A 15,024-nucleotide genomic window follows, 5' to 3' on the forward strand; every position below is an offset into this window, starting at 1 on the left:
GGAATGAAAAAGGAAGGTAATGGAGTAATTTATTATTTGATATACAAAGAAAAAGTCCTAATTAGCTTTGAAATATAATGAAAATTCTAAAAAACTCCAGCAGAATAAACCAATGGAAAGTTGGCTACAATACCTTCATAATGGGAAAGTGCGTTTATATTGAGGTGAAATCAATGTCTACTAACTTTCAAGGGAGTAAGCAGTTCTAGCACTTGGAACATTAACAAGTCCATGGATTTAAAGTGAATTTGCAACTGTATAATTCATTAATTCTGTCACCAAAATTCATTGATTTCTACATATTGAGCCATATGCTGGAATATATTTCAAACAAAGAGATTTTACTTAAAATGTTTACCAAAAGTGAGTAATAAAATCACTGTCTGGCTGGTTTTTCCCCTGCCCTAAGTAATGACAGTGCCAATTTACTGGTTCTTCCCTTAAATTTAAATGAATGAAACATTTAAGCCAGACAAAGGACTGTGAAATTGAGTGGAAAAGTAGTGGGAAGAGTAGTGGTAGCAGTCAGTGGAGTGTCCACATTAATTAATAAAAAATCTGATTTCCCTAGAGCTTAATATAGGAAAATTGTTACTTAGGATCTCACTGACAGATATGAGAAGCATGTGTCACAGTGATTCTTCAGTCAGAGTCAAAGGACCAGATCACCAAAAGATCAGAGCAACAGGGAAAAAAGATCAGTGCAAATATTAGAGGGTTTGTTTTTTTGTTTGGGCTGTTGTTTCAAAGACAAAAATGATGTAGACGTAAAAGATGTCCTTATCTGTTTCAAATACACACTCAAATGTGGTTTGTCACAAACTTTGCTACCTTTTTGTTTGGAGCGTGGTGCATCTGCTTGCAGGCCAGCCTGAAATGTGAATGCTTAGTTCTCTTGTAATGTGGCTATCATACTTTTTGTCTGTACAAAGGAAGCTTTTTCTTTATGCTCTTAAGTATCTGTCTAGTAGTAGTTCTTTGCTAGTGATCAAGTTATTGGTATGAAGTAAAATGGATTTTTCTCCTTGAAGCTCCATGGGGATATTCTAAACAGCATTACACAGGGTATGAAATAGGTTTGCCTGCTAATGTGGATCTCCTTTAAGACACTTTGGCCTTTTGGAATTTGAGCCATTAAGTCAGTAACATATTGTATATATGTTATGAATCTGATGTGAAGAAAGGGGAAGATCTGTGAATATGCAGCAGCCCTAGAAGTTTTGCAAAGAGCAGAACTTTACAGACTTTCAAAACCTGGAATTAAAGAAAAGTTTACCTCAGAAGGGACATCTAGAATTCATCTAGTTCAGCTCCCACTTAAACCAAGGCTGACATCTAAGTTCAGTCAGGTTGCTTGGGACCCTGTCCAGACAGATTTACACAGTCTGTGGGAGGGGAGATTGAACAAACTCTCACTCTGCAAGCTCTTCCAGTACTTGACCATCCTCATTGGGAAGGGTTTTTTTCCTTATAACTAGTTAGAATATCTCTTACTGCAGTTAGGGTAGTGTCCATTGGGTCTTGTCTTTTCATTATGCATCTGAGAAGAATCTGGTTCCATTTTCTGTATGCTACAGAAATGAAGACCCTCACATCCACGTTGCTCCTCTTTTTTCCACATAAGCAAAGATGCCTGCACCTTGTGCATCTTGTGGATTACATCTCCACAGGCCTCTGCTGGATACTACCTAGTTTTCCAGCAGCTTTCATGTGCTGGGGAGCCCAAAACAGAGAAATGCTCATTTCCCTCAAGATGATAATGCAGCCTGGTGCACAGCACAAAATTTTAACCCGCTTAACGCTACTCTGCCCTACTCTGATCCCACTGTGTCTAAGACTTTCAACATTGCTTTTGTTTGTTATAACCTCTCTACATGATCAGGGCATGTCTCATAGTATAAGTAAGTATAGCATAGAGTCTATGATAGATTCTCATGTTTTTAGCAAATCTCTTTTCTTTGGGACAAAGATAAGAGAGGCTTCAGTTATTAAAAGCTTTACAAGTCCTCTTTCAGCAAATGTACCACCCTTCTCATGGAGTCTCTATTTAAGAAAATTTTAGCCTGAATTGACAATAAAGCTTTAGCCACATAGTCTAGTCTAATAATCCAAAATTATGTGTATGTAGAAGAAAATTAAAGCATCCACCCATGGTGGTAATGTGCTCCACTAGTGATTTTCACTAGTGATGTATTGTCAGAATACCTTACTATTTTTGCAAAACTAATCAATGCTGAATTTATTTTAATAGACTAAAAGAATGCTGTTTGTTTCAGCATTCTTTTACAAAAGGTTATATTTTCTCTTTCCTGTCTACAACATACTGTGTGTTTGTCACCACACAAGATTTCTTCCTGTGACCTTAGTAGAAGGCCCATCAGTGAGTGTACCAACTGCAAAAAAGTTAGTGCACCTCTGGAATAAACTGTGTGCATTGTTCAGATAAATCCTGAACCTACTCGGTGCACAGAGGTTTTTTGTATTTTTTCTAATTAAAACCTCTTGTACTACTCCTTAACTCTGTAATGCAGATTGCTTCCCACAATATAGCAAACGTATCTTTGGGAATAAAGCTGATGCTCTTAAAATACAATGAAGTTCCTCATGCAATAGAAAGATTTCCATTGGCACAATAATTTTTTTCCCCCTTTTTCATTTTCTTTGGCCTAATCTTGGACATAATCTAGGTTTTAGAAGCATCTGACTGTCAGTTTTTTTTTTTTTTTTCTTCTTCCTTTAGTTTAAAAGCATACTTTCTTGCTTTATAAACCTTACACATGCTGATTACAGATTCCCTATCCAAAGCTCTTTCAAATGCCTGATTTTGGACTCCATGAGACAAAACTTACTGAATTTACTGTCCTAAAACTTTTTTGGTGTGCTAGTTTTTGGATTGGTTTTTTTTTCCCCTGTAACTTAGTTAATATTCCATAAACTGGCTAGGAATGCAATGTCATTGAGGAGGAACATGAGATTTAAGTCTCAAAATTATTTTACTAGTGGCTTAAATTCATGATTCGTTCCTGTTTCATTGTTTCCTACATCAGAGCATGAGTAGCGTGTTCATACTTCCTCTGAGAGATATTTTTTCAGTGGTGATGCTGTACCACCTGACCTGTTTGGCAGTCTGGAAATATCCATTTCTGCTGTTATCATAAAGACTGACTTATTAAATTGGTTGAAATTGAGACCATGTGTTCAAGTTCAAAGGAAGAAAGAGGTTTGACTGTAATTAAGCTAGTGACAGAAGTGCAGATGATTCAGTGTCTATCTGCAATTAGTTATACGTGCTTTTTACAGGGAAGTAGTGTTCCAATAGCGACTGTAAACAAGTATTATCATCCTTCCTCATCACTCAGAGCTAAATGAAGATCATCTTCTTTGAATGTCATACCTTTTGGTTCTTAGAGTTATCTTCTGGAATCTAGTAAAGTTCTGAAATTATTCTTTGTGTCAGTGTTTACAAGTCAATAAATGAGATGATTATTCTTTTCCAGCTGTACAAAATGAACGGGACAGGATAAGTACAAGAAGAAACACTTTTGATGGCTGCAACAGTCCCTCTATTAGCACATTGTCACAAGCCGAGACACTCTCCCGCCAGGTACTGAGATCTATCACAAAATTGTTTAGTGACGTTAAGACCACTTTTACTAAAATTAAATACTTCTCAATTTCTTATTGTATCAAAAATAATTATTGAGATTACTTTTTTCCTACTTCCAAAATGCACACAACTTCCTCTTCTCAATGGAAGAAGCAGTAATAGAATACATTCTTGAAGCATAGTCAATAAAAAAATTCTACTTTGTCCAGAACAATATGTCTTAGGCACCTTTCTTAATAAAGGTTTATGGTTCTTACTGCTTTTAAATCAGTTGCTGTCTTAGGCAGCTGGTGGCATCTATCTATCCTTGAAGCAGGCTTTCCCATGAAACATAGGGAAAAATTTGTCCAAAGCCATTACATTCAAAGGGGTGTGGACTCTATTTTCCTTACAGTCTTTTGAAAATCCTATTTTTAATATCCTTAGACATTATAAGTAAGGCAAACAGAAGTGTTCCAACTGCAGAGTCTATTCACATCTCACTTCTAAATTTTCTTTGTCTCATCTGAACTTCATTTTCTCTTTTTCTTTTTTTTTCCTATCGAATCAATTGCTGAATGGAACAGTCTCCAGTCCTTTTCTGCACCTCAGATAAATCATGGTCATTGATTCTGCGTTCTTGCACCTCTTACTAACTTGCTTAGAATTTAACTGCCATCTTTATGATTTCATGCTGACTGATTTATACATCCCCAAATGTTTTGTAATCTCATCCTTTATAAGTATCTCTCTTAGGCTAGAACTGCCTGTAGAGAATTGATGCAGGAATTACTGGGTTATAGTCTTTGGCACATATTGCATGTCTGGGCAGACTAGATGAACATAATGTACCTTCCTACCTTTCCTACCTATACAGTATGAAAAATATATCTATATTTATCTCCTTCGTAATTTTTTGAACTTGCTTATTGTGCTTTTTTTATAGTACTCCTTAATCATTTCCAACTGGTATTTGCAATTCAGGAATAAGAACTGTCTTGAACAGAATCACATCCTCAGCTGTTTATAGCACAAAGTTCTTTTCAAACAGTAGGTTCTTGGCCTAAAACATCTCCTTGTGTATACACAAATTTATTGTACTTACTATTTGTTATGTTTTAGTAGAACAGAATTGCTTCCACTATGTCAAGCATATATGAAGATACAGTCTTGGCCTCAAAGTCCAAAAAACTTCATTAGCATGATGGAAAAGCAAAGAAGTCCTAAAAGTACTTCTTTTTCCCTCAATTGAATAGGTCTCTAAGATGAGTTCAGTCCTGAGAAGAGACTTAGAGAGGTGGTAGTGTCCCAAATGATTATCTAAGTACTTCAGCTGTGAAATGAGGAAGAGGGTGGCATTCATCTCTTTTGAAATGTTCATATTAAATAAGGAAAAATAGACCCTTTTGAAGTGTTCATAATAAATACAAAAAATTAGTAATTTTGTTCCTTAAGATCCCTTACAGGGGGGTATTTGTCTAAGTACAATTTTTCTCATACGCACCTGGGAAAGGCTTCCGGGATTATGTAAATATGAAAAGAGCATGCTGGACTCTCATACGAGTAAAGGCATCTGTCCCTGAAAGTTTTCAGAACAGCTGGGATACAGTGTTATATTTTCATGTTCATCAACTCATTAATGGGTACAAGTTACACTGGGAAAGATTTCACCTCAATATAAGAAAGAAATTTTTTACTGTGAGAACAAGCAATCACTGGAGCAACCTTTCCAGGAATATGGTGGAGTCCTTATCACTGAAGATTTTCAAGATGCAATTGGAGAGAGTGTTAGATAATCTTTAGTATTCCTTTCCAATAAAAGGTTGGATTAGATGGTCTTTCAGGGTCCCTCCTAACCTGTCCTAATCTACGATTCTATCAAGTCAGTGATTCCTGTGTTGTACCCCATAAATGAAAGGCAGGTTAAAGCAATAGAGAAATAGAAATTGAAAAGTTCATAACTTCATATCCTTGTCAAGACATACAATCCTAGGTGTTCATAATGAACTCCATGGGAGTCATCCCATGAATCCCCAGCAGAAGTTCACCAAGTAATTTCAGCATGGAGACTGTAGTGTTTGTAATGTAAGATGTAAATTATAAAAATGCACAGCTTTAATTAAATATATTAAGGGAAGGAGAATGTATTAACTTCATGAGTCAGTATGTCTAACAGTAACAGTTAAACAATCTACCTCTTCTTTGCCTTCTTGTAGTATCATTTTCAGGTAGATCAGAGTGTGACCTACTATCAGAAATCTCTTCTTTGCACCTTTGAATCATGATCAAGACCCCTTTTACTCTTCTGGAGAAAAATGAAATGTATTGAATTTCTTTACTGTCTTCCTGTACTGAAGGTTTTCTAGACTGAATCACTCTGGTAGCTCTCACCCGAATGAATATCAGTATTTTCAGCCTCCTTTTTGTAAAGGAGATGCCAGAAATGGATTCATGATTATAGCACGGATTTCACATACTCTCTGTCTACAAAGAGGCAATACCTCTAACCTCTTTGCTACATGATAGCCTTTGAATTATGTGTCTGAGGAATTTTTCACCTGCCTAGCTGCTGTATTTCCCTGAGAGCTAATGTTCAGCTGGTTAACTGACATAAATATCTAAGCTGTTTTCACTGTTTTACACTGCTGAATTATGTAGGAAGCACAGAGCTTTAGTTCAGAAGCACAACTCCTTTTGACTACCAAGGATAACGGATTTCACTACAGATCCCACTGTGGGGTTTAACATGGGTATATGAATGAAGGGAACTGGTAGGAGTCAAACTAAATACTTTCCACCATTCTGAAAAGTGTAGGAACGTGATAGTGGAAGACCAAACAATTAATTTCTTTTCCTGAGGAAGATAATTACACTACATAATTCCCTGAATATGCTTTCAGTAATAAAACATAAAGGGCAAGTCAGTTTTATCGGCCTTGTACAGTGATCTTTTTATTTTCTTTTTTTTTCTTTTTCTCTTTTTCTTTTTCACTTTTTCTTTTTCTTTTTTTCTTTTTCTTTTTCTTTTTCTTTTTCTTTTTCTTTTTTCTCTTTTTCTTTTTCTTTTTCTTTTTCTTTTTCTTTTTCTTTTTACATTTTTTCTTTTTCACTTTTTATTGTTTTTCTCTTCTTCTTCTTCTCTCTTTTTTACTTTGTTTCCTTTTTTCTTTTATTTTGTCTTTTCTGCTTTCTTTTTCTTTTTGCTTCCCTTGTTTGATAGCAACTATAAACTGGCCTTACCTTCTCAGGTTTGCCTTTATCTTAAGCTGGCTTTCCTGCCTGGCTCAAGAGAAAGCCTGGTTTTGTTCCTTTCCTTGAAAAGTCATTAAGAATTTCAGGAATTGGCTCAGTAGAAGTGTCCAGCTTCAGGCCCAGAAAGATATTGCTCTCTTGCCATTTCACAGAACACTGTTTCCTGCAAGTGGTCTAATGCACACTCATATCCTTTACAACTCCTCTGAAACATCTCAGACTTCTGCCTATGCCACTACTTCATCATTACAAACCATTCTCCTCCAGGCACTAAAACCCCCCTGTTTTACCTTCTAAAGTTAATGATACTTGTCTTTACACTAGAAGAACGTACTACCCCTTTATCATTCTCTTTGTCTTATTATCTCTGTCCCTTAATATTACTACATGCCACTATGAGCTCTTCTTTTTTTTTTCTGAAATGAAGTAAATGTCAACCATTTTAAAGAAAAAAAAAACCTAAAACACCTCCCTTTTACAAATTAAAAGAGCTCTATATTTTTAAAAATAGTATTGTGGAATGAGAAGATATTGTACCATGATATGATTAATTAAAATTTTAGCATATTGCAATACAAACTGGTAATAATGAAAAAGAAAAATTTATCATTTACATGCAGGGTAATGGTCCATATGGTCAAGGAATTTCTCAAGAGTATATGTGATTACTGCTGTGATTTTTTTCTTAAATATGTTATTAACCAGTGAAAATAAAATTATATGAAATTTAACATCATTCATTTTTTCTCTCATTATGGCCAGATCTCAATTTCCAGTCCTGGTGCTAGCACTGATATAAATGTTAAGAAAATTGCTGGTGTTAGTGATGTCTGTGAATCTATGAAGCAACAACTTTTGGTCCTGGTGGAATGGGCTAAATATATTCCAGGCTTCTGTGAACTACCACTCGATGACCAGGTATAAGAGGAGACCAAAGAGAAAACTCTAATTACTGCTCTGTTATGCCTGTGGTATTTAAATGTCAGGATGAAGCACTCATTCTTTTTTTGTCTGAAAAAATAGAGCTGAGTACTAGACCTACCCTCTTAATTTATTTTATTTAAGTTGTGAAGTAACACCACCACAACAGAAAAGACATGAACAAAAAGAAGCAGTAAGGCAGCATGGCTTTAAGTGTTTTGTTCTTTTTTTAGTGTTTTGGAAGCAGAACATTTTCTGACCTTAAAAAGTATTCCTTGCATGTTCACCTTTCATTATAATATGGTATAAGACAGCATGTTATTTAACATGAAGCAAGACTTCTCTACTTGCAAAAACCAAAAGCGATTAGAATCTCAAATAAATTCCAAACATACTGATATCAATCCATAGCAAATAATCTTTCATAGAATACAGTGTACTAAAATTATATTGTATATAAAGGAAAAAAGCACCAAATATTGAAAATTCATAAGAGTTTTTATGACAGAGGTCTGATGTAACATCACATTTGTAATATATTCTAATATATCACTGGCTTTTAGAGTAGGTTGCACTGGCAAACCCAGAACCAGAATCTCCACATTGTGGGGATTAGTTCTCTGACAAGCAGCCTCAGAAGGACATTAATTCATTGCTTGGGATCTCTTGATTCCACATCAAAATCTGATTCATCTTAAAAATCACTCTGTGAACTGGAATTGTATAAATCCTTCTTTTTGCTTCTTCAGTCTCTCAGTTTTTTAACAAAATCCTGCAAGTGTTAGGTCATCCTTGGTTTGAACTGAGTCATTCCCCCTTGTATCATTCCTCAGGAATATGGGTCTGTTTCAGGCCACAGGAAACTCCCCCAAAAATAAGTTAAATTATGTCTTTGCAGACCCACAGAACACATATGTTCACAAGCTCAGCATACTCGAATAAGTTTAAACTGTTCATGTGAAAAAGAATTTCAAATGTCATTACTACACAAGGGCAACAAAAGCAAGCAAAAAATTGCTGCTTTTGTTGTTAAGACAACATGGAGAAAAAGAGGAGGTATCAAATATCGTTAAAATATTCCTATCTGCATTTGAAAAAATGAAATATCAGCTTAGAATGATAGGCTGAAAATGCCCTTGCTGTGCTTGAAGAGTACATGTTGGGAAATACTCTGAAACCTTAAGTACCTTAGAAAAGTAGGGACAAAGACGTTGAGAGATAAAACAAATGCCAGTTTTTCATTTTTTGATAGACAGTTTCTAAGAGGCATTGTGCATTCAGTTATGAAATAAGCCATCTGGTGTTGAAAAAATGATTCCCAATCTGGGAGTCAGCCTAATTCACAAACCACAGAAGAGACCAAAGCAGCTGAGGTAACTCTACTGAGAACCTGAAGTCTTAACACATAAGTATTACCCAGGTACAGTGTACCTTTATAGCTCTCCTAAAATGACTGGCTTGGATTAGAATTACTTGTCAAGAGATGAGTTCTTTGAGGAAATAAACACCATTGCTGAAATTTCAAGCAGACATTAAAACTTGAGGAAAGTAAATAGGTGACTAAGAGTAAACTAATAAACACAAGTTCCTTCCTAGCACAAATTGGGATTCCTTTGTGGACAATAGTGGCTCTGTTAGCATATCTGGCTTTGTTGGGAAAAAGTTCTTTTAAGTGCCACATAAATTTTTGGTTCAAGAGAAAAATGAAACACTGATAGAACCAAATTTACTGTGATAGTTCATTATAGCCCACTGGAGTTTTTAGTGTCAACTTAAAATGCCAGAGAAAACTTTGTCAAGGGATTACACACTAGGAAAGAAATGAAGGTAGTATATTTATTGAGAAGTATTTTGCAGAACCTGATGTTTAAAATCTAGACAGAATTTAGATATGACAGAGAATGACAGTTTAATTAGAAAATGCTGTTTTGATGGCGTTCAGATTTTTACATTCACTTTACATTTTACATCGGAATCTTAGTCTTCAACATGTACCTAACACACAGTTAGGTGTGTTCTTTTCTTTTGCTCTTATTGAAACTTACTGCTTTATCATCTAATGAGTCTGCTTTTTTTTTTCATGAGGTTGCCCTGCTAAGAGCACATGCTGGGGAGCACCTGTTGCTTGGAGCAGCAAAACGGTCCATGGCATACAAGGACATTTTACTTTTAGGTAAATATTAGTTTTGTTTTACTTACTGATGATGATGTTATAGTACATTAGCAACGATGTAGTCACTTAAGTGGAACAACTGTTCTGGCACAATCAAAGCAATGCATTCTGTAAATGCTAAATAGCTATTAATGACATAATGTCACGTGCCTGTCCTAGCAAAAGCAGGTGGATGGTTTCATGTGAGTTAATACAGGTAAAGGTCTATTGGAAAGCAGAAACTACAATTTAAGGGAGTTCCCTGGCAATTGACTCCTTACGTTATCATCCTTTCTACACCTTTTCCCATAAAAAAAAATGGAACAAAATAACAACACAAAGGTAAAAACCCCTTTGCTTAGGAAAGGTGTAGCCAGCCTGTTGCACATGGATTATTTTCAGTCTTCATGAAAACCATTTATCTGGAGCTTTCTCAGGAGTCCTTCAGACTCAGAGAAGACTCTACTGGCTAAAATACTAGATAGCATGTTACCTGCAACTCACTTTCCCAAGACCCCTCTCACTTCTTCCTCAATAGTCCCCATATGGCCACCATGTAAATAAACATCATTCCTGTTGTCCCTGCCACATGACAGATGGGTGCACCCATGGCACAGTGCCGAGGCACCTCTGCAGGAGCGTATTCTTGGTCAGCTGAGATGGCTCCTGCAGAGGGTTATATTAAGGGAACATGGCTGTCAGGGAAGAGGATGTTGTCACTGATGGAAGCATGTTCATGCAACAGAGAGGCCCAGTTATGAGATGTGTGCTGGTGTGGAGAGTGATGTGATGAGGCATTTGTTAGCCTTGTTTGACACAGTGCTCTGCCAGTCTGAAGTGCACTCTGCCAAAAAGGGTCTCATAGACATGGTCAGCATTGGGGCTGTTTCCTGAGACAGGCTGTTGGTTGTCTTGGACATGATATTTGATGTGAGGCAGGGCTATATGGAATACAGACTCAGATTTGTCTCTTCACTGGTGGTATGGTACAAGGACATTTTCTACTACTTGTTCTCCTTCCTCTTTGGGCCTGCCTTTTCATAGCTCTAAATTAGCTTGAATTTATTTTTGCCCACAGTAAAAGGACAAGAAGGGCTTTGTCTGAAGGTATTTCTCTCACCAGCAATCCTTTCAAGACAAAAGCTGTACAAATGGCTTTCTTAAGGTAGTTATTTCCCTAGATACAGTTTCACTAACAAAATTAACAGAAACAGGGAAAAATAAATTTGCAATGTTATTTGGATTAGTAATAAGGTAAAAAGGAAAACAATGATAAAATAATAGTAAATCATGAGCATCAGCAGATACACCAAAAGTAGAAATTATTTGAGGCTTCAAGGCTTATTTTTGATACTTGGAGGCAGGTATCTGTTTTATGAGTAATTTTGACATGGATCACTTGTGATGTAATTATCACAAAACTGCATGGTGGCTTCTGAAAACTCCAGGGTATTCCTAGTGTTCTCCAGAAGGTGAATAAAGATGCAATAGTGAAGACCTCCAAAATGGATATTTAAAAAAAAAAAAAAAACCAAAAACAAAACCCAAAAAACTCTAGGTAAAATTATTTTATGATGCTACTAAATTTTATTAGGAACAACAGAAACATCCATTAGAAAAAGAAGCATTTCCAGTGTCTCCTCTTTTCTATAGTCAAATCCTTGTCATTCAGCTTGGGATATATTATTTTAATCAGGGAAGAATACATTTTAAGATCAATATATCAGTATATTTATCTGTTATTAAAACAGAAAGTCTACTTGCTTCATACTTGTAAATTCAAATACCAAACTTGGTCCTGTGGACTAATCAGTAATTACATGTTGGTGTACTTATATGTACAGATTATGTACTGGGTTACAGCTATAATTTGCACATATACTCTGTTTGCAAAGAAAAGTTGTGTGTGATGCAAGGGAGAGTTATTACTTAAAAAAATTACCTTGATCACGCAATATGAAATGTAGTTTTGAAAATTGTCTTAATCTAGTACATTACATCAAAATGTTTCTATTAATTCATATGTTGATATTTTTTCTCTCTAAGGCAACAATTACATAATCCATCGCAACAGCACTGAAATGGAGATCTGCCGAGTGGCAAATCGGATTCTGGATGAATTAGTTCGTCCTTTCCAGGAAATTCAAATAGATGACAATGAATATGCTTGCTTGAAAGCAATTGTGTTTTTTGATCCAGGTATTTTTACAAAAATATCTCTCAATTGTTTTACATGTGATTGTATTAAAAGTAATTTTTGTTAATTTAGCATCTGTTCATATTATCTAGCTGAATGGAAAAGAATAAAATTAAAAACAGTAAGATGCTCCTCCCAAATTGTAATATGCCTTGACTTAAAGTTTTTGTCATTTTTAAAGATGCAAAAGGCTTGAGTAATCCATTGAAGATTAAGAATATGCGATTCCAAGTCCAAATCAGTTTAGAGGATTATATTAATGACCGTCAGTACGACTCCAGAGGAAGATTTGGAGAACTTCTTCTTCTACTGCCTACACTCCAAAGCATCACTTGGCAAATGATTGAGCAGATACAATTGGTTAAATTATTTGGAATTGTTAAAATTGACAGTTTGCTTCAGGAAATGTTACTGGGAGGTAAGCTATCAATTTGTTACATTTACCATCTTGTATTATGTTGAATTTATATTCAACATAATATAAATTATCTTTATATAATATATATAAAACAATTATATTATTTTATAATATAATAACTATTAAAATATTATTAATATTAAATATTATATTATTATTGAATCTAGGATGTTGGGATGTTGAGGGAACCCTGATCTAAGTGACCACTCTGACTCACTGGCTGAGCTTTGTGTTGTGTAATTGTCAGCTAAAGCCTTCTTGTCTTGGCAGTTCATCTTGTTTAACTTAGTCCTACAACAACAGATTTTGCTATGTACTTCTCAGTAACTACTGGGTTGTCCTACAATTCCCTAGGCAGATGAAAGAATCCTTAGAAATATTTCATGAAACACACTGTTATTGCAGTCAAAACAGTGAAAATAAACACAGTGCTTAATATGCTTGAAGTCTGCTTAAATTGTTTAATGAATACCCAGAGGCAATTATTCAAATTGCCAATCAAAATATTTACTCTGTGGAAATGTAATTACTGAAGTATAAGTCACTGGCAACAACACGCTCGTTTGCATTGATATATGCTCATGTTATTTTTGCAGGTACTTCTAATGATGCCAGTCATCTGCATCATCCAATGCATCCTCACTTAGCCCAAGATCCATTAACTGGCCAAACTGTCCTCATAAGTTCAATGTCTGCTCCTGTACATACAGAACAGATTAACTATTAAAATATTATTAATATTAAATATTATATTATTATTGAATCTAGGATGTTGGGATGTTGAGGGAACCCTGATCTAAGTGACCACTCTGACTCACTGGCTGAGCTTTGTGTTGTGTAATTGTCAGCTAAAGCCTTCTTGTCTTGGCAGTTCATCTTGTTTAACTTAGTCCTACAACAACAGATTTTGCTATGTACTTCTCAGTAACTACTGGGTTGTCCTACAATTCCCTAGGCAGATGAAAGAATCCTTAGAAATATTTCATGAAACACACTGTTATTGCAGTCAAAACAGTGAAAATAAACACAGTGCTTAATATGCTTGAAGTCTGCTTAAATTGTTTAATGAATACCCAGAGGCAATTATTCAAATTGCCAATCAAAATATTTACTCTGTGGAAATGTAATTACTGAAGTATAAGTCACTGGCAACAACACGCTCGTTTGCATTGATATATGCTCATGTTATTTTTGCAGGTACTTCTAATGATGCCAGTCATCTGCATCATCCAATGCATCCTCACTTAGCCCAAGATCCATTAACTGGCCAAACTGTCCTCATAAGTTCAATGTCTGCTCCTGTACATACAGAACAGATACGTAAGTAATTGCAAGTTAGCCTTCTGTCATAACACTTCACTGTTTCATTTTAAAATATTAATTAGCATGGTGACCTGTCAGTGTTCATAGAGCTATTTCCTCATCATTCTTAAATTAAAATAATTGTGCATTAAAAATGTATGTATACAAATGGTGTTAAGTAATAGACTTTGACCTGAATTTAATTTAATTTTAAAAATTCAGCTCCATTTTGATATATCATTGTTTTTATATGCACAATCTTTAATAAACTAAAAATTCTGATCATTAAAATATCCTGTTTTCCAAGCATGTCAAGGCACTCTCTTTTCCAAGCATGCAACAGGACTCCCTTTCAGTGCAGTAGTGTATCTAGGTAGAGTAGACCAAGCTAATAAAGTATATAATTATTTCTGTGGTTTTTTTCAGCAACTCCAGAAACTCCATTACCTTCCCCTCCACAAGGCTCTGGGCAAGAATACAAAATGTCTGCAAATCAAGCTTCAGTCATTGCACAGCAATCTATTTTGAAACAAAAACCATTGTGATATTTTTATCTATGTCTTATCCTTCCTTCCTTCCCTTCCTTCTCTTCCTTTTCATGCACTAGGTAGATTGGTAGAACACTTGCACATTTAAAATCTCAGGTTGATAAAGGAAACTATTTCCTCAGCAGCCACTGCTAAGTGGGTGTTCCTTAAAACACCTCATGATTTGGAAAGTAATGCTGTTCTGACTACTGCATACAACTGTAACTGTGGATGCCGCAGTCTGACAAATATGTATAGAGGTAGATATTATTTTTAGATCTTATAACTGCACAGATTAATGTTTTTATTTCCTGGTTTAGTTGTTGTCTTAATATTATTGTTTTAGGTGTGTATATAATTTTTTCATTGTAATGGAACTGCTTAGTGCTTGTTTAGCTGTGAATTGTAGATATGAAAAAGTGGGTTATTCAGGCAAAAGCCAAGATTCCACTGATAGTAGAACATGAGGCTACCAAAAAAGCCCATGAATGGAAAAAAAAAGGAAAACATACTTAATGGACAGAAAACCGCAACTATTTTTAAAAACTCCTAATTTTAAAGGATCATCTCTTTTAAGTAAAACTTCAACAAAAGCATCGGATCCTTCCTGTTTAACAGTTTGTATGAAGCAGAAGGCCTGCCTGGGTGAATATGCTTGAGGACTTCTTA

The 15,024-nt window shown here is 35.3% G+C and overlaps 1 protein-coding gene across 2 annotated transcripts in view; it reads left to right on the plus strand.

Moving 5' to 3' along the window:
* HNF4G (hepatocyte nuclear factor 4 gamma) overlaps positions 1-14,389 on the plus strand; it is a 19,970-nt gene extending 5,581 nt beyond the window's left edge. For both annotated transcript variants that reach the window (XM_031063744.1, XM_005429137.2), the window contains 8 exons: positions 1-16; positions 3,498-3,604; positions 7,601-7,756; positions 9,845-9,932; positions 11,958-12,110; positions 12,290-12,526; positions 13,724-13,846; positions 14,255-14,389. The exon at positions 1-16 is cut by the window's left edge and continues 1 nt beyond it. In XM_031063744.1, coding sequence (XP_030919604.1) covers positions 1-16; positions 3,498-3,604; positions 7,601-7,756; positions 9,845-9,932; positions 11,958-12,110; positions 12,290-12,526; positions 13,724-13,846; positions 14,255-14,373 — 999 coding nt within the window. In that variant the 3' untranslated portion in view covers positions 14,374-14,389. The remainder of the gene's footprint in view (positions 17-3,497; positions 3,605-7,600; positions 7,757-9,844; positions 9,933-11,957; positions 12,111-12,289; positions 12,527-13,723; positions 13,847-14,254) is intronic.
* Positions 14,390-15,024: the final 635 nt, after the last annotated feature.

This window comes from Geospiza fortis, unplaced genomic scaffold, assembly GCF_000277835.1.
Source record: "Geospiza fortis unplaced genomic scaffold, GeoFor_1.0 scaffold1831, whole genome shotgun sequence".
NCBI lineage: Eukaryota > Metazoa > Chordata > Aves > Passeriformes > Thraupidae > Geospiza > Geospiza fortis.